This window comes from Schistocerca nitens, chromosome 11 (genome assembly GCF_023898315.1).
Source record: "Schistocerca nitens isolate TAMUIC-IGC-003100 chromosome 11, iqSchNite1.1, whole genome shotgun sequence".
Lineage (NCBI taxonomy): Eukaryota > Metazoa > Arthropoda > Insecta > Orthoptera > Acrididae > Schistocerca > Schistocerca nitens.
The window spans coordinates 26,023,908-26,042,756 of record NC_064624.1 but is presented as its reverse complement, the minus strand read 5'-3'; the positions used below and the strand labels follow the sequence as shown (position 1 = coordinate 26,042,756).

The 18,849-nt window shown below is 41.9% G+C and overlaps 1 protein-coding gene across 3 annotated transcripts in view; it reads right to left on the bottom strand.

The window, feature by feature from the left end:
* Positions 1–18,849, bottom strand: part of LOC126213405 (zinc finger protein 431-like) — a 185,830-nt gene that overhangs the window by 6,091 nt on the left and 160,890 nt on the right. For 2 of the 3 annotated variants that reach the window (XM_049941130.1, XM_049941129.1), the window contains exon 7: positions 14,465–14,502. The exons of the other annotated variant lie outside the window; for it this stretch is intronic. In XM_049941130.1, coding sequence (XP_049797087.1) covers positions 14,465–14,502 — 38 coding nt within the window. The remainder of the gene's footprint in view (positions 1–14,464; positions 14,503–18,849) is intronic. 3 annotated transcript variants of the gene reach the window in all.

Sequence of the window (18,849 nt, the reverse complement as noted above, 5' to 3'; positions counted from 1 at the left end):
GAGTTCTTTTTAGCACTCATGTGATCTTACACTTTTCGCTATTTAGGGTCAAATGCCACTTTCTGCACCATTCATTCAGATGTCTTTTCTAAACCGTTTTGCAGTTTGTTTTGATCTTCTGATGACTTTATTACTCGATAAACGACAGCGTCATCTGCAAACTGAAGACAGCTGCTCAGATTGCCTCCAAATCGTTTATATAGATACAGAACAGCAAAGGGCCTATAGCACTACCTTGGGGAACGTCAAAACTTCTGTTTTAATCGATGACTTTCCATCAATTACTACGAACTGTGACCTCTCTAACATGAAATCGCAAATCTAGTCACGTAACTGAGACAATATTCCATAAGCACGCAATTTCACTACGCACCTCTTGTGTGGTACAGTGTCAAAAGCCTTCTGGAACGTCAGGAATATGAAATCGATCTGAAATCCCTTGTCAATAGCACTCAGCACTTCATGTGAATAAAGAGCTAGTTGTGTTTCACAGGAACGATGTTTTCTAAACCCATGCTGACTGTGACTCAGTACACAGTTTTCTTCGAGGTAATTCATGATGTTTGAACACAATATATGTTCTAAAATCCGCTGCATATCGACGTTAACGATATTGGCGTGTACTTTAGTGGATTACTCCTACTACCTTTCTTGAATATTGGTGTGACCTGCGTAACTTACCACTTTTTGGGTACAGATCTTTTGTCGAGCGAACGGTTGTATATGATTGTTAAGTAAGGAGCTAATGCATCAGAATACTCCGAAAGGGACCTAACTGGTATGTATACAGTCTGGACCAGAAGACTTGCTATTATTAAGCGATTTGAGTTGCTTCACTACTCCGAGGATATTTACTTCTACGTTACTCATGTTAGCAACTGTTCTCAATTCGAATTGTGGAATATTTACTTTGTCTTCTTTTGTGAAGGTATTTTGGAAGGCTGTGTTTAGTAACTCTGCTTTGGCAGCACTGTCTCCGATACTATCTCCATTGCTAACGCGCAGAGAAGGCAGTGATTTTTTCTTGCCGCTAACATACTTAACAAACGACGAGAATCTCTTCGGATTTTCTGCCAGGTTTCGAGACAGTTTCGTTGTGGAAACTGTTATAGGCGTCTCGCATTGAACTCCATGCTAAATTTCGAGCTTCTGTAAAAGATTGCCAATCTTGGGGATTTTGCGTCTGGTTAAATTTGGCATGTTTGTTTTGTTGTTTCTGCAGCTGTGTTCTAACCCATCTTGTGTACCAAGGAGGATCAGCTCTGTCGTTTGTTAATTTGTTTGGTATAGATCTCCCAATTTCTACCGATACTATTTCTTTGTATTTAAGCCACATCTGGTCTACACTTATTAATTTGGAATGAGTGAAGATTGTCTCTCAGGAAGGCGTCAAGTGAATTTTTATCTCATTTTTTGAATAGGTATATTTTTCGCTTAGTGTTCGAGGATTTGGGGATTACACAATATTCAGTCTCGCTACGACAACCCTGTGTTCAGTAATCCCTGTATCGGTTTTGATGCTCGTTATTCACTCAGGATTATTTGTTGTTAAGAGGTCAAGTGTGTTTTTGCAACCGTTTACTATTCGTGTGGGCTCTTGAAAGAACTGCTCGAAATAATTTTCAGAGAATGCGTTTAGCACAACTTTGGATATTTTATGCGTACCTCCAGAATTAAACATGTATTTTTGCCAACATGTCGAGAGTAAATTAAAGTCGCCATTAACTATTATCGTATGAGTCGAGTACATGTTTGAAATCAAACTCAAGTTTTCTTTGAACCTTTTAGCAACTGTATCATCTGAATTGGGAGGTCGGTAGAAGGATCCAATCATTACTTTAATCCGGTTGCCAACATTGACCTCTGCCCATACTAACTCACAGGAAGTATCTACTTCAATTTCGCGCACCCGATAAACTACTTCTGACAGCAACAAACACGCCACCACCAACCTTGTTTAACCCATCCTTTCGGAACAACGTTAGGTTCTTCGCAAAAATTTCAGCTGAGCTTATATCCGGCTGTAGCCAGCTTTCAGTGCCTATAATGATTTGAGCATCAGTTCTTTCTATTAGCACTTGGAGCTCTGGTACTTCGCAACACAGCTACGACAATTTACAACTGTTATACCAATGGTTCCTGTATCTACGTTCTTCCTGTGTTCAGCCTGCACCCTTTGTGACTGAAGTCCTTCTTGTGTATTCCCAAGACCCTCTAACCTAAAATACCGTCCAGTCCACGCCACACAGCCCCTACCACCCGTGTAGTCACCTTCTGCGTATAGTGGACACCTGACCTATTCACCAGAACCTGAAACCCAGCCACCCTTCGGTGCAAGTCGAGGAATTTACAGCCTACACAGTCGCAGAACCATCTGAGCCTCTGATTCAGACCCTCCACTCGGCACTGTACCAGAGGTCTGCAATCAGTCCTGTCGACTATGCTGCAAATGGTCAGCTTTCATCCTGCAAGCAAGACTGGCAGCCTTTACCACTTCTGTTAGCTGCTCGAAACCAGAGAGGATCTCTTCTGGTCCAAAGTGACACACATCATTGGTACCAACAGAGCAACCACTTCCAGCTGACTGCACCCTGTGCTCTTCATGGCACCTGGGAGGACCCTTTCCACATTTGGAATGACTCCTCCGGGAATGCACACTGGCTTCCTTCCCCTCCTTGGCAGCCAACTCCCTAGGGGACCCCATAACACGCCTAATGTTGGCGTCCCAACTACCAATAATCCCACCCTCTGCAACTGCCCGGATCCTGCAGGCTGAGTGGTTTCCTCTGAAATAGGACAGCTGACAGCATCTGGCTCTGCGACAGTGTCAGCCACAAACAGCACCTGGAAGCTGTTTGTCAGACAAACTGGGGAGGCCTTATGTGTGGCCGCCTTGGAAGTCTTTCGCCGCCTGCTTCACCATGGGATGACCTCCCACTCGACCACAGGTGATATGTCAGCCGCAGTGCAAGCAGTAACTGGGTTTACCACCAGTGAGGACCGATCGGAGGAGTCTGACGTGCTGTACGTCTGTTGGATCCCCACGGCCAGCCCACAACAGTGGCGCCCATCCACTGCAGCCTCAAACTGTGTAACCGAAGCCATCACAGCCTGAATCTGAGAGCGAAGTGTCATCAACTCAGCTCGCATCTCCACACAACAGTCACAACCCCTGTCCATACTAAAGACCATGGAAAACTAAACTATTCAGCTAAACTAACTACCAGCACGTGCTGTGCAAATCTGCTGTAGACCCTGACGAAAACGCACTAACTGTGTCAAGTAATACGCATATATTCAAAACCCTAACTACTGAAGCACTAAAGTGAAACTGAATAATTTGCCCCTGATTAGGACCTTTTAATATGTCACAAAATCGGTTTACTTTCTGATGCAAACGAAAACGCGAGAACTGTGGCTATTTATTATTACATTTACATGCAGAAATTCAAGAAACTAAACTATTAACTCAGTTACAACATGCATTTTTTCTCTCTTTCTTCATTATTAATATTCAGCTACTTCACTTCCATATGTATGAAAATACAAGTAAGGTTTCAAACGAATACCTTTGAGAAAAACAAAGTACTAGAGATAATACTTACAATTAAAATTTTATGCTATACCAGTCAACTGTAAAAAAACCACATAAGAAACAGAATTTCTGGAAAACTTCAACAATACATAAATTTTGACAATTATTTATCAATTGTATTTGAGACCTCCATGTACGCATTGTGTAGGTACTGGGTACTTGTGTCATATCCTTAATCTTTACCGCACAATATTTTTTGTGGTCGGTACATTCATAAACTGTTCATGCAGTGATGATGGAAGTGCACATGTATTTTATCAATAGATATGCTACAGGCTGGACAGTAACACTACTGATGGTTTACACCACATTTGTTAAAAATGTTGGCATTGTAGCTGTTACCTCTGAATTCTCAAACCAAAGTTCTGTCATTATGAACAAAAACCGTTTCTTACATTCTATCTATCGTCTCCAGTACCCCTCTATCCGACAACTAGTCGGGTTGGGGTATTAATGAGACTTCGCCACCTTTACTCGGTCTTTTGGCCAAGGCTGGTTGTGATGTGCCACTGCATATATATAGGCTAGTATTATGATAGGGTGGCCACTCCCAAAGACTACCCCCCTCCCCACCACCACAGGAGAGAATTAGTGTATCCCAAATGTCTGTGTCCAGTGTAATCCATGGGAAAGTGCAAATGTCTCCAAATGTTTGCGAGCTGTGTAATTGAGGTGGGACATGGGAACCAGCCTGGTATTCACCTAGCGGGATGTGGAAAACTGCCTAAAAACCACATCCAGGCTGACCAGCACACTAGCCCTTCGTTGTTAATTTGCCAGGTGGATTCAATCTGCAGACAGCATGCTTACCCGAATTCAGGAAGCATTGTGTTAGTGCTCTCGGCTACCCTGGCAGGTCGTTTCTTACATTACTGCAAAAATATTACATTTGGTTCCACCAAGTAACGAAAGACTGTCAATGCATTTGATGCCAGGTTTGGGCACTGCTGTGAATACAAGCAAGCCTATTACAGCTTTTATCTCAGAAACATGAGTATCATGCCAAGAAGGTATATTCTTTTGAACATTTTCATATTATCAAGATTTTGTTTCATCACTGTTGAATCTCACCTAAAATACGTACCTTGAGGGAAATGTCTCGATTTCTACCCAACGCATTACCACTAAGTCACAGGGCAGGAATCTGCAAAGCAATGTTATATTGTCTAGCACAAACTTTACTTGTGTTGTGCCTTTCTCCATTTGAAAGAGTTTCCCCTACCATAAAAGCATAAATCATCGTGATACGACTATATCCTCTGTTACCACCCCCACAACCCACCACCCAACCCCACCACAACTACAACCACCACCCACATCCCCACCATGACCACCACCCACATCCCCACCACGACCACCACCCACAACCTCCTCCACCACCACCACCCACAACCTCCTCCACCACCACCACCACCACCACCACCACCACCACCACCACCACCACCACCACCACCACCCAGGCCCTCGTCAGAATTTGTATCACTAATTTCCATTGTGTAATCTTTATGAATATTACTGTCATCCAGAACTGCATAAATCATTTAAACCAAAATATACGTTGAAGTACAGTTCTTTTACTCTCAGAACTCATGGGTGATGATGATGATGACTACACAAACACCCAGTAACCGGGCAGAGAAGTCCCCCAACCCTGCCAGGAATCCAAACCGGGACCCCATGATCCTATCAGACCATGAGCTGAGGACAGAACTCATGGAGAATAGTAAGTCTGTTCAGGCTGGTTTGAACGGTTGGAGAGACGTGGGACACACTGCATACTGTAGAAGACACTCACAGAAGTCACCATAATTATTACACTGTAATAACAAGAAACACAAGCTGTTGATAAAAACCCCTGCTTAGTAGCAATCACAGAACGAGTCTGGTATCTCTGCAAGACGTCATAGCAACTTTATTATGAATTTACTGAGGGTACAATTGTCTGAACAGCACCCTGTTTTCATAACAGGAAGTCGTTTATCAGAATATGATCAGAAGTTACATGTTCAAAATGGTCTACTGACTCTGCAACATGCTGCATCCATGACATGACAGGGTTAACAGTTGCCTACAGCATATCCACTTTAATTAGATTGATTGTGACCATATGATATACTTCTGATCAGGAGTATCTGGATACATCCCCAATAATCTTTCACATATCCCAACATCCACATGTCGCATGAATTTAGGTTGGGGGATCTCTAAGGCCACATATCTTCAAACTGCACATATATAATGTGGTTGATACCAAAGGTCTCATGAAACCAACTGTTCGCTCGACAACAGACATATCGTGCCACCCCATCTCGCATCAAAACAATGATGCAGACACTTGTGTTCTTGAAATGCTGGAATCACATTGCACAACAAGGTCCTTATAAAGTTCAGATGTCACTGTACACCTTACAGGTCCATGGCGTGTCATTATCTCCAAGGAACACTGACTGAGAATGAAGGGGCTTGTGAAATCACACCACACACTCACAAAAGCTGGTTGCATTGGATGTTCCCGCACATGATTTGGGAGGACAACCCCATATGCGACAGTTCTGTGCGTTCAGAGCCCCTTGCAGAGAAATGTGTGCTTCGTCCATCCAAAGAATATTCCCCAGCGAAAAGCCACTCATTTCCATGCATGCCAAAAACGAAGGCAAATTCACAGCATTGTAGCCTATCTTGGGGCTTCTTTATCAGCACATTCTGAGCCTTATAGAGATACTATTGCAAAATGTGCCACAAAATCTTTTGAGCTGTTGACTGGGGGGGGGGGGCAGAGTCAGAGAGAGAGAGAGAGAGAGAGAGAGAGAGAGAGAGAGAGAGAGAGAGAGAGAGAGAGATAGATCCCGTGACAAATCTAGCACTTACTGCAGAATTTGAGGCATCTGCTGCATGGTTGGCTGTAACTAAAAGCAACTTGAACAACATCTGTGGAATCTGTTGCACTACTCAATTCACCTATTTATTAAAATTTCTTGATTGTACTCTTCAACACATTTATTGACATGGGGCCTTTTCTCAGTCATTTATTTCAATGATATTCCTGCAATGCAATGCTGCTGTTCTGATAAAACAACTTTACCACTCATGCAAGGCATTTCTTCTCAATAGGCACTTCGTTTCATATGGAAGGCTTAAATCATCTTTACTGGGTGTACATCCAAACAAGAAAAAATTCCTGGATTTCCCAGTCAGAAACGAGCTTTTTAGGGTGAAAAACGTTTTACCAGGTGGAAGTACATTTTTACATGTCAAAAGATGGTATCGTTTCCCTAGGAGCTATAAACCTTATCAATTCCTTGAATGGTTATGGATTTGTAAACCTGCATAGAACTTTCTGGCAGCTTAGGAATCTCAACCTAGCAAAAATCAAAGGGTTTTTGAAAGCTCTCTGATGAGTGGAAAATGTACACTACATATTTTCGTATCACGAAAGTATGAACACGAATTCCACCGATTATATCAAGGTAGCTTCCAAAGCACTGAAATAAAGATTGTGACGTGCTTTGGTCGGCCAAGCATAGCTCGTGTCACATGATCTCGCCATTGAACGACAGGAGATATTCAGATAATAGGAAACGTGATGTCAGCCAATAACAACATGAATGTTAAGCCGTGCAAACACACAAATGGAAGAAGTTAATGGTTTAAATTAATATACATCAGTACAACTACAGGACCAGCTGTTTTCATATATAATGTTGACTTTCGAAAAGTTATTGCTGTTTTCCCGAGGGTGTGGTTAGGCAGGACCCTACAAGCACCACCTTCAATTTTAGCAGCTCTATATTTCTGACAAACACGATTATAAATTTCACTGATGCGGACCGGATTACATGGCTGAATAAGTGTTCTGTAGAACACTTTGAATTTTCCCATAGTAAAGCCAGTTACATGTGAAATCACTCAAGAACTTACTTCGCTCTTGTTTTTGAAAGGCAGCTATACTGTTTGCCAGCATTATTGCATAATCTGTACTCAATGAAAGAACTATAATAAATATGAAAGACTAAACTCGGAACTTGGAAATATATATGAAACGCAAGTGTGCCACCAAAATTTAAAATTATGGCATAAATGGCTGATCTTCTGGGGCCCCAAATTTTTCCACGTGGCTCGTCCTGAGCGTTAAGTCTTGAATGAGAATGTAATGCTCTGTGATTAGAAAAAAATAAAACATTTTGACATGCATCATCATCTTGCATAAAAGGAAATTTACTGTGGAAATAACGCTTCTGAAACCAACATTTGCGATATTTCACCAAGTCCTGTTAGAAATGTAACCAGTTGTGACGTCACTCATCAAAACGAGCCCAGGAATGACAGATATTGAAAGCAGTTTGTTGTTACAATATACTGCAGAATCTTCAACATTACTGTCAGCAGATGCCTGCGTATGCACTGCCTTTGTTGTTGCGAATGGCGCATTGTCTTTGCAACAGAAGATTTATTTTGGTGATATTCCCTCTTTTATGTTTTATTGCTGCTGTATTATTCTGCAGTGGCGGGCTAAAGTAAATTATTTTTATTAGTGTATCACTTCTTAGCAATCAGAATTACAAAAATTTAACTGACAAATAATATAATAAATTCCTGGAATTCTGAAAAATCCCTTGTCCAGAACTGATCAGATGAGAGTCCTTTTGTGTGGCTATATTAAAGACAATATAATCTGAGGAATGGATTATGCATGTCAGACTAAGCTCTTAGATATGGAAGACTGCTTACAATCAAATAGTAGTTTCAAGTACATTCTCACGGTCACAAACACACATTCCAATTTCACTTGGGCCTTACCTTTGAAAGTAAAGACAGGGAAGGAGGTTTGAGAGATTTCTGAACAATTGTTGCAGACAGGACTGAATCGACTGCCCAACAACCTTGAATCATATGATGGAAGTGAATTTTACGATAGACATTTCAAAGCAGAATTGGAATGATGTGGGATAAATCACTATTTAACATTCTCCCATTTGGAAACCAGTATTGCCAAATGGTTGGACAACCAAAAACCGAATGTGGAAGCAATATAATCTTCAAAATATGTGCAAATGGCTGAACATACAGCCACAAATCATTGACACATATAATCGCATTATCCACCACAGAATTTAGAAGAAACCTATTGATGTCACAAGCTAACTACACGAAAGCTTTGAACCCAATATGTTCCTCCCAGAGCAGGTCAAAAGATGTCGAGGGAACAGGGCATTGATGAAATGGCTTAGTTTTTCATCAAAGCTCAACAGCTGGGTGAACACTCGCAATTTGCTATGTAATACGAAAAGCAAACCTCAAACCATGCAACAGTGTGACATGAGTCTCGAGAATCTGCCATCAGAAGTTTGTATCTCTAGATACAATTTCTGTGGAGCTGGAACAAAATTGAAATGGCACCTAGTTTATGGTGATAAGGGCTTTAATGCATTGGACAATGTATGCAAAGAGCACATCATCGCCTACACTACAAATAATGATCACCATATTGCAGACCAAACATTCATTGATAAGGTTGTGCAGGTATGTCAAGGGACAGATATTCATGTAGCACAATGTATTTCTACATATATCGTTGATAAGGCAATGTTTGCTCAAACTTAAATTGGGTACCAGACTAACCTTCAAGCAATATTGAATGCAGCTCACTGCATACTAAAGAAGAAGAAAAACCTATGCGATGTTTAAAAAATTGGTGACAGCGGTAAAAGGTGCCTTGAGGCAGAAAGAAGGAAGGAAACGACATGTTAAAGAGGCCAGATTCCTACCAATACCAAAGACATCTGATGGAATAATTCTATTTCTGACACCTACTTTTGCTGGGCTGTCAGCCACTGGTTTCATTAGCTATGAGAGCTGATACCATATTTCGAGCAGTACAGAACGCCCGAAAAAGCGAAGAGTAACTACAAACAGCTAAAAAGCATATGACCATGGAGGCCATCGCTATAGGCAAAGGCCTACATTTACAATAAAGGAAATGGCTTGGGTTGTACATTTAAAAAAGGCCCATAGCAATGGTACTGGAAAGAAGGATTAAAAACATAGATCTGCTTAAACTTGTCAGAAAATTTAAAATCATGAGATTTTACAGCGTGTTTATGTAGGATACATTGCCTGAGACAATGTGGAAATCCAAGAAACGTGGAACTGTCAAATTAGGTGTTTGGGGTATGGAGCTCTTGGTAATTTAAGGCCACCTGAAGAATTGTATTGTCACTTCACCAATATGAACCAGCTGTTGTACAATGTTCGACGCTACCATGACTTCAATTCATACTTCTGAGAATATTAATGCATGATACTTTTCCTGAAAATTGCATAAAAACAAGCAGTATGCAAGTCTCGACATTATTTGAAGCTGCGATGTAATTATGTTCACTCTAATCCTAATTGGTCTAAATTGAAAGCAAACAACTTTCATGCAATATATGAGCAGGGGGTAGTGATACACAGTATTGACCAGTCTGGAAACACACAAAAGCACAGCTAACGTCACTGAACTAATAAAAAATTCCATCTAGGGAATGGGGAAGTTGTGGCAATACCTCCTAGCTCTTGCGACATTGACACTTCATATGCATACTTGAAACGTTTTGTTAAAGGGTTTCAGATACATGCATACCTTAATATGTTTAAATCAGAGATAAAAAGAAAACATGTTGTGGACTTCAGTCACAAATAATCAATATCATGGCTACTAGGTTTCTCAAAGGGACAAGTGATGGTGCATAATAGTGATAAAATTTCAATTATCAACTGGTGGCCATACTGCCAGTCAGTACAATTCGTGTAGAGTGTAATATTGCAACGAATTTTGTATCATGATGACAGATTAGTCCGTACTACTTATGCAATTTTTCCTACAGTGGGTCGTGAAGTGAAGAAAATGAAGTCCATAATGAACATAGGCTGCTACATGAAGCCAAGCTGGCGACGGGTTCACAACGATCAGGAATGTTGCAGGTATCATGAAGTTAAGCTGCCAAAGCAGAAGCCAGAAGTGAACTCCAGGAGGTAACAGAAGAATAGTGTGCCCCACACTGGCAGGCAAGTGAGTCACTGAATAAGAGGGAATAGGACGAATGGCCAGGTGTGAAAGAGAAACGGCATGCTTATCCACTGAGGAGGACATCATCATGCCAGTATGACTAGTAGTTCAGCATCTTCTGCACAAACACTCAACTGGGCTGGTGAAAAAGCCGCTAGTGGCGAAACGTATTCCATGATGGTGGAGTGTGTTAAGACAGCATGTGATGGACAGAGATGCAGAGGAATGAACTAAACACCCACAGTCCAGTTACGAATGGACATGGGATTAAAAAAAAAATGGAGGAGGGTGGCCTGATTCGCTCCCCTGGAACTACCACTTAGAAGATGTAGGACACTGAGGGATTGAGTACTGTGTGCAGCCAAGTAAGATACATGGGAGGACCAAGGAAGATTCCTATCAGACATGAGTCATACAAAGGGTTTTGGCAGTGGAAAAGTGAAAGCCACTGCCCATGCTTTACGAAAAAAGATGATAGAACGACGCTGAAGACGCCGCTCAAGGAGGCAAGTTGATGTAGAACTGCAACAGATTGTATGATCTTTGACGAAAAGGGAGCTGAGATGCCTGGTGGGAGAGTACATAACATGGTTAATGGGTACAGCAAAGACAATGATACTCAGTACGAGCATTCAGGCATCCCTTTTCCTGGATAAATATGTCTGACAAAGGCAAACCACATAAACCCTGAGAAAAAATAGTCTTTCAAAACTTCCTCTAGTAAATGGGGCAGATGGCCTCTGAAGCCCGAGATGTATAAACTACAGAGGATACCAGCCCTTCACCAGATTTATCAGGACAACGGTTCAAAATGTGGAGAGCAGATCTCCTCAAGCGAATCACATTGCTGCATGCCTCAGTCCACCAGGGACCAGGACATGCTACAATGAACTTTAAGTGCACAATATAGAACATTCTGCGGCGATAAGGATAACATTTGGAAAATACTTTACCTCGTCATCACAGCTGTGTAAGGTTCATGAGGGGGGAGTAAAGCTGCCAATTGGCCTTAGAAAGCTGCCAATTGGATTTGCACTCAGGTGGGGTAGTAGTCAGCAAATGGATAGCACACAGAAAGTCATCACTTGAGTATGTGTCAGAGGGAACAGGCCATTCAAGGTGACCAGCGATCTGGACAGTGCAGAACAAGAGGTCCAAATGGTAATAAATGTGCATTGAATCTGAAGGGAACATGAGAACTCCAATAGTGTGAGAGATTATTCTGAAGCTCAGCTAAGTGGGAACCTTTTGGACAGGTTCTCCAAGAGCCCCAAAGCAGATGGTGGGCATTTAAGTTGCCACGCAGCAAAAAGGAGTGGGGGAGCTGACCAGTGAGCTGGAGTAGTTCCGACATGGTAACAGCAAATAATGGCGGGGTGTAGACATTAAAAAGAGAAAAGATGGAATGAGGAAGGAAAATGCAGACTGCAACAGTTAGTAGTTAAGTGTTCAATGAGATCAATGACCAGCATGGCTCCCCCATGAGGTGGAGTGCTGTCATTGGGGGAAAGGTTACATAGGACCAGAAGGAAACATGAGAGGTCAAAGGGGTTGTGAGGACAATTTGTTTTTTTGGTAGCAGAAAACAAGAGGACGCTGCAATTCCAAGAGCAGCTGTAATTTCTCCGCGTTGGATCCATTGGAGAAGAGTCATAATGGGGATTGGGGAGGAGGGAACAAATGAAGGTTAGTCACCTTCGTGGCTGCTGAGTGCCAGCCTTCAAAAATTCACTGCTACAGGGGGCAGAGGCTCGAAAATCCTATTACAGGAGATCTACAAACATATTGGCATTCTCCCTGGGTCAGCCTGTGAATTTCATGGCAGAAAATCGGTAGGCACTGGGCACCAGCAAAATGGAGCTCAGCCGGATGAGCGTATATGTGCCAACACAACTGAAGAGGATCTCCATGTCATGGAAGGAGAAGACCGTTTGAGTTCTAGGAACTTTCTAGTTGGCAGATGAAGACTGTTTTTAGCTGTAGAAAGTCTTTGCGGGAGTATTGCTTTTGTCCTTTCAGCCTGACTGTTGTGTAGCAGGTGATTTCGCAACCAGGGGCAATGATTTGATGGCTTGTTGCACAGTTGTAGGAGGAGATGAGGATGCTACTGTGACCTGGGTGATTTTACTACTAAAATACTGAACTTGAGGTTGCAAGTCTGGGTGGGTATATCCTCCGTTACACATGGCATATTCAAAATGGTACTGTAAATGCCAGATGGTAAAATGTACAGATTTCGACTAGCTAACAACTGCAAGTGACAGGGTGGGGTTTGATGTCCTTCACTCAGATGTCCTGGATGGCTCGCTCATTAAGACACATGGACATTCATGGGATTACAATTGATACAACAGAGAGGAGGGAAACAGTTGCCCTCATGAGAATCTCTGCCAAGAGTAACACATTTGGCCATTTTTTGACAGGATATGTGTTTTATTGTAATATTGACCCTTGTAGGAACTTATCTGGTTCGGAATGTATGGTTGGACCGTGATGACTTCATACCTTAACTTAGCAAACGGTACAAAAAAGGTGTATGAGGGGATTAATTTTTCATCCATCTTTTTCATTACTCAATGGGCTACAGTGATCCCATGATTAGAGAGACAATCGTGGATTTCTCCCTTGGTGAGGTTATCTAGCATCAGAATGTAAGGAACGCCGTGTGAAGAGTTCAGTGTATGCTGGTCCTCAACACGAACAGGGTACCTCTGGAGGAGTAATGCTGTAAGCACTTGTTGTGCTTGAAAATCACAATACGTCTTCAAAAGCGAAGTTGCATTAGATAAATGAGACAAGAATTTCACAGAGCCTGCAACTGCAACAACACCTTTCAGAGCAAAGGACTGACCACCTGTGGTACATGATACCATGAGGAACTGATGTGCAGCTGGGAGGGCCTTCAAATCTTTAGCCTCATTCTGTTTACATTTAGGAGACACGCAGCAAGATGGTGATTGAGTCGCTGCAAAAAAAGACCCCATGACTGCCAACATCTCCAATGGCATGCTCCTTCCAAATGAGGGCCCCCCCTCAGAGGCGGATTCACCCACCATAAATGACTGTTTGCACCTGAGGTCATACCTCCTGACAGAGGGACCAACTGGCATTTGGGAAGGTAACAGCTTAGGTAGTCACCTCTTTCTGGGCCTGGCCTGTATCAGAGGGTATGTGCAAACCCTCTCCTTTGACCCGGAGCTGGGAATTTGCATTACCTTGTCACCTGTAATGCGTCTAATGAATGGGCTAGCATTCAGGAACACATTGGGACGAAGCAGAAACAAAGAGAATCAGGGTTCACCAGTTAAGTCTTCACGACCTTACTGAAACTGCCACCAGCTACTTACAGTTCTTCTTGATGGAGTCCCATAAACTTTCACCACTACAAGCTTGTGTGTTTCATGAGCACCACTTCGGCACAGCATTGAAAGAGCTGTTCAACACCACATTCATTAACCTGGAAGGGTGGGAATCGGCTCCAATTTTTGGAAACATAGCCACTTCCAATTTCTTCTTACTTGTTCTACTGCAATATGACATTATCTTGTGCCCATCAAGATGAATCTGTTGATTTTCAGTGATTTTCATGTGGTGTTCTGCATTGAGCAAAATACAGCTCCTGACATTCCACCTGAACTTTTATTTTCTTGTATGGATATTAGACGTTCACTCTATTTAGGAACAGTCACATAATGGTTGTTGCAAAGAATAGCATTAATGAATAATTGCAGTAGTGCATTTTATATCTGAAGTGCTCTCACAATTAATAAATAAAAATTTATATTTCTCAAAAAGTTCCACAATGAATTATGTAAACTTACCTTGCACTATCAGATGCGTATCTTGTTGAGGTTTCCACCTGAAATATTTGAAGAAATGGCCAGTGATTTACAACTGATGAGACAGTAAGTAAGTAGAATTTTATTAATGCCCACCAACATGTGATTGGTCCAAACAATGGTGTAGGTGAGGCTTGAAAATATAATTAAAGAGGTCATAATCAACTGTTGCACTTAATGAAATAGAATGTTAGTAAGAATTAACTCTCCATTTTCTCACTTTGTCTTCAGTACTGTAAGTAACTACACAAGCCAGTAATTTGGCTGTAGCCATACTGCCTACTAGACACTTTACAAAGAAAAGAGAACAAATACATCTTTAATCTGTCATGCACTTACACCTTGTGTAAAATTTTCGTTCACTTTTTTCATTATGAAAACTGCTGTTCACTGACAGATGAATCAATCATCATAAGTGACACATTTGCGCCTTTGTGCTCTGGGCAGTGCAGATGAACTTGCAGAAATGAGGAGTGACTTGTAAACCCAACCCTAAGTTCACACCTAAAACTACATACATGCTTGGACCATTAAATATACAAACATTAATAAATACTGAAAACTCAAAATGCTTTCAGACATGTAAATAAACAACAAGTTAAAAGCGGCATTACAAAATAACACATACACAGATGAAGAAATACCAATATCAGAGAACTGTAGATTTTTCACAGACAACACAGGGAAGAAATTCATGAAACTACTCCAGAACTAGTATCTGCATTCATAAATGGCAAATCTATGTTATAGTCAGTACCAAATTTTTCATTACTACCTAAAAAACGCTCTCTGTGCAATAATTCAATATTTAGATGAGAGGTACATAATAATTAATGTACATGCACCAATAAATCAGGATAACAAGAACAATGCAGAACGTAAAACAGTCCTGAGGACAATGTTGAGAAGAATCTGATGAAGTGCCAGTGGAAAACATAAAAATTTTACTGAATTTTTATCCTCACACTGGTACAGAATGGAGAGGAGAACATTTTCTGCCTAAACTGCTATTAAATGTATTTATTCACAACTGGAATGCTCAAGTCACAGCTTACTATGAACTACATCAAAGTTATTAAATGTCATGTCTCGTGCTTGGGGAGTGAATATTAAGACGTGCACATTGACATGACTCTGATAGAAATTAGTACATGAAGTACTACCATTGTCTAAGCATACAGATTATAAAGACTCCCATATTATAATGAATATGGAATTTGTAAACATGGTTTACACAAGGAAAGTATTACCTCAAAAGGAATTATAAAGGATTCAGACATCACACTGAGCTACCACCGCTTGAAAATCGTACAGCTGCCGAATTAATTTTGAATAAATACATTCTGGAACAGTCCAGGGAAAAATGTTTTCATTTATAAACGTCTGCCTGACTGTGGATGTAAGAAAAAAGGAAAAATGGTAAGAAAAAGACATTTAGCTAAATAGTTGGCAAATCACAAAACGACTAAAATGATATGAGGTCGACAATAATATGATTTGAGAATATCTGACAGCTTATGTGCCAATAACAAAGCACAATTCCAAGAACATGATAAATTTCATAGTGAGACATACACTCCTGGAAATGGAAAAAAGAACACATTGACACCGGTGTGTCAGACCCACCATACTTGCTCCGGACACTGCGAGAGGGCTGTACAAGCAATGATCACACGCACGGCACAGCGGACACACCAGGAACCGCGGTGTTGGCCGTCGAATGGCGCTAGCTGCGCAGCATTTGTGCACCGCCGCCGTCAGTGTCAGCCAGTTTGCCGTGGCATACGGAGCTCCATCGCAGTCTTTAACACTGGTAGCATGCCGCGACAGCGTGGACGTGAACCGTATGTGCAGTTGACGGACTTTGAGCGAGGGCGTATAGTGGGCATGCGGGAGGCCGGGTGGACGTACCGCCGAATTGCTCAACACGTGGGGCGTGAGGTCTCCACAGTACAACGATGTTGTCGCCAGTGGTCGGCGGAAGGTGCACATGCCCGTCGACCTGGACCGGACCGCAGCGATGCACGGATGCACGCCAAGACCGTAGGAGACCGCACCGCCACTTCCCAGCAAATTAGGGACACTGTTGCTCCTGGGGTATCGGCAAGGACCATTCGCAACCGTCTCCATGAAGCTGGGCTACGGTCCCGCACACCGTTAGGCCGTCTTCCGCTCACGCCCCAACATCGTGCAGCCCGCCTCCAGTGGTGTCGCGACAGGCGTGAATGGAGGGACGAATGGAGACGTGTCGTCTTCAGCGATGAGAGTCGCTTCTGCCTTGGTGCCAATGATGGTCGTATGCGTGTTTGGCGCCGTGCAGGTGAGCGCCACAATCAGGACTGCATACGACTGAGGCACACAGGGCCAACACCCGGCATCATGGTGTGGGGAGCGATCTCCTACACTGGCCGTACACCACTGGTGATCGTCGAGGGGACACTGAATAGTGCACGGTACATCCAAACCGTCATCGAACCCATCGTTCTACCATTCCTAGACCGGCAAGGGAACTTGCTGTTCCAACAGGACAATGCACGTCCGCATGTATCCCGTGCCACCCAACGTGCTCTAGAAGGTATAAGTCAACTACCCTGGCCAGCAAGATCTCCGGATCTGTCCCCCATTGAGCATGTTTGGGACTGGATGAAGCGTCGTCTCACGCGGTCTGCACGTCCAGCACGAACGCTGGTCCAACTGAGGTGCCAGGTGGAAATGGCATGGCAAGCCGTTCCACAGGACTACATCCAGCATCTCTACGATCGTCTCCATGGGAGAATAGCAGCCTGCATTGCTGCGAAAGGTGGATATACACTGTACTAGTGCCGACATTGTGCATGCTCTGTTGCCTGTGTCTATGTGCCTGTGGTTCTGTCAGTGTGATCATGTGATGTATCCGACCCCAGGAATGTGTCAATAAAGTTTCCCCTTCCTGGGACAATGAATTCACGGTGTTCTTATTTCGATTTCCAGGAGTGTAGATACATGTTGAAATTGACCATTACCACAGAATAATAAAAGTACGATTCCTGGCCTAGAATGACTGATAACCATGTTCACAGAAGATTCAAAGAAATTCCATGAAAAGTTCAAGGAGACAACAATGGCAGAAATTCTAAAATACAAGATATATCAGGGATGGCTGAAGACAGGATGGTCCTGTGAACGGCAGATTGATAAAGGAAAATTTTAGATGGCTTACAACTATAAAGCATGACTACTTTAATTCAAAATTCTCAAAGAATCTGAAATGCAGAAGACAACACAAGTCTTCTTAAAAGAACTTCAACCTCATTTGATATAAGAAGAGACTTCAGCCAAGGCAATGGACTAACTCCATTCTTCTTTCAGACCATACTTGAAAAAGTGATCACTGAACAGATGGAGCAGTTGTCAGAATCTAATACCAGAAGTTGAATACTACTTGGATAGAAAATGGATAATGTCAAAATTAATTGTTCAACTTTTCTAGATAATTTAGCAACACTGACTATAGAGAAAGCACGAAACAGAGAGAAAGAAAAACAGCACGAAAAGCATGACTACAACATCCCAATCCAATACGAAGTATGGGAGTATCAGCAAGAGACAAATGAAAGGAATTTTGAGAAGTCATGGTGGGGAAAATGGAGCCACAAGAGGAAGACTATGAAAGATGAACTTTGCATTTCTGCTAACAGAAGATGTTTATAGTAAAAATTCATCTCCAAAACTGCAGAACCTCCAACTTGCAAGGCAGTCATTTGGCCAAAATACACATCTGCTTCACAATCACTAATTTCAGATTCAACAAAAGATAATGAAAATTAAGAAAAAAGGAAAGATGTTAGGAAACAGAACACCAGTTCAAACATTTAAATTAAGAAACAATACACAAGTACAAATAAATAAGAAAAAACTACAGACAAAATTTGGAAAAGAAGGGTAATGAGTCTTAGCATACTGAAAAGAAAAACTGTGCATCAGTGATAAATATTTTTTATTTAAAAAAAGAACTCACTGGCTTACAGAAGTGCACAAAGACCTACAAGAAACTTGTATAAATAAGCATGAAATTAAAAACCAAACCAAACCAAACCAAATACAAAAACAGAATTGAATCTATAAATTCTCCACAACAAAATATTTCCAAAAAGACAAGATAGAAAGTGGACATTGTGTGAGTGGCAAGACATAAGCATACAGATGAAGCTGTAGCATAAAGAAATGTAAAACCTTAGCTGGCCTGTATTGGAGCAGATAAAAAAAAATTTTTGTTCCACATTTGCAGTACCTACTCAGTAAAGCATAGTGATGGTATATGTACTGCAAACTAATTACAGCAAGGTGGTCAAAGAATCTCTGCAAATATGCAGATAACAGTATTTGGA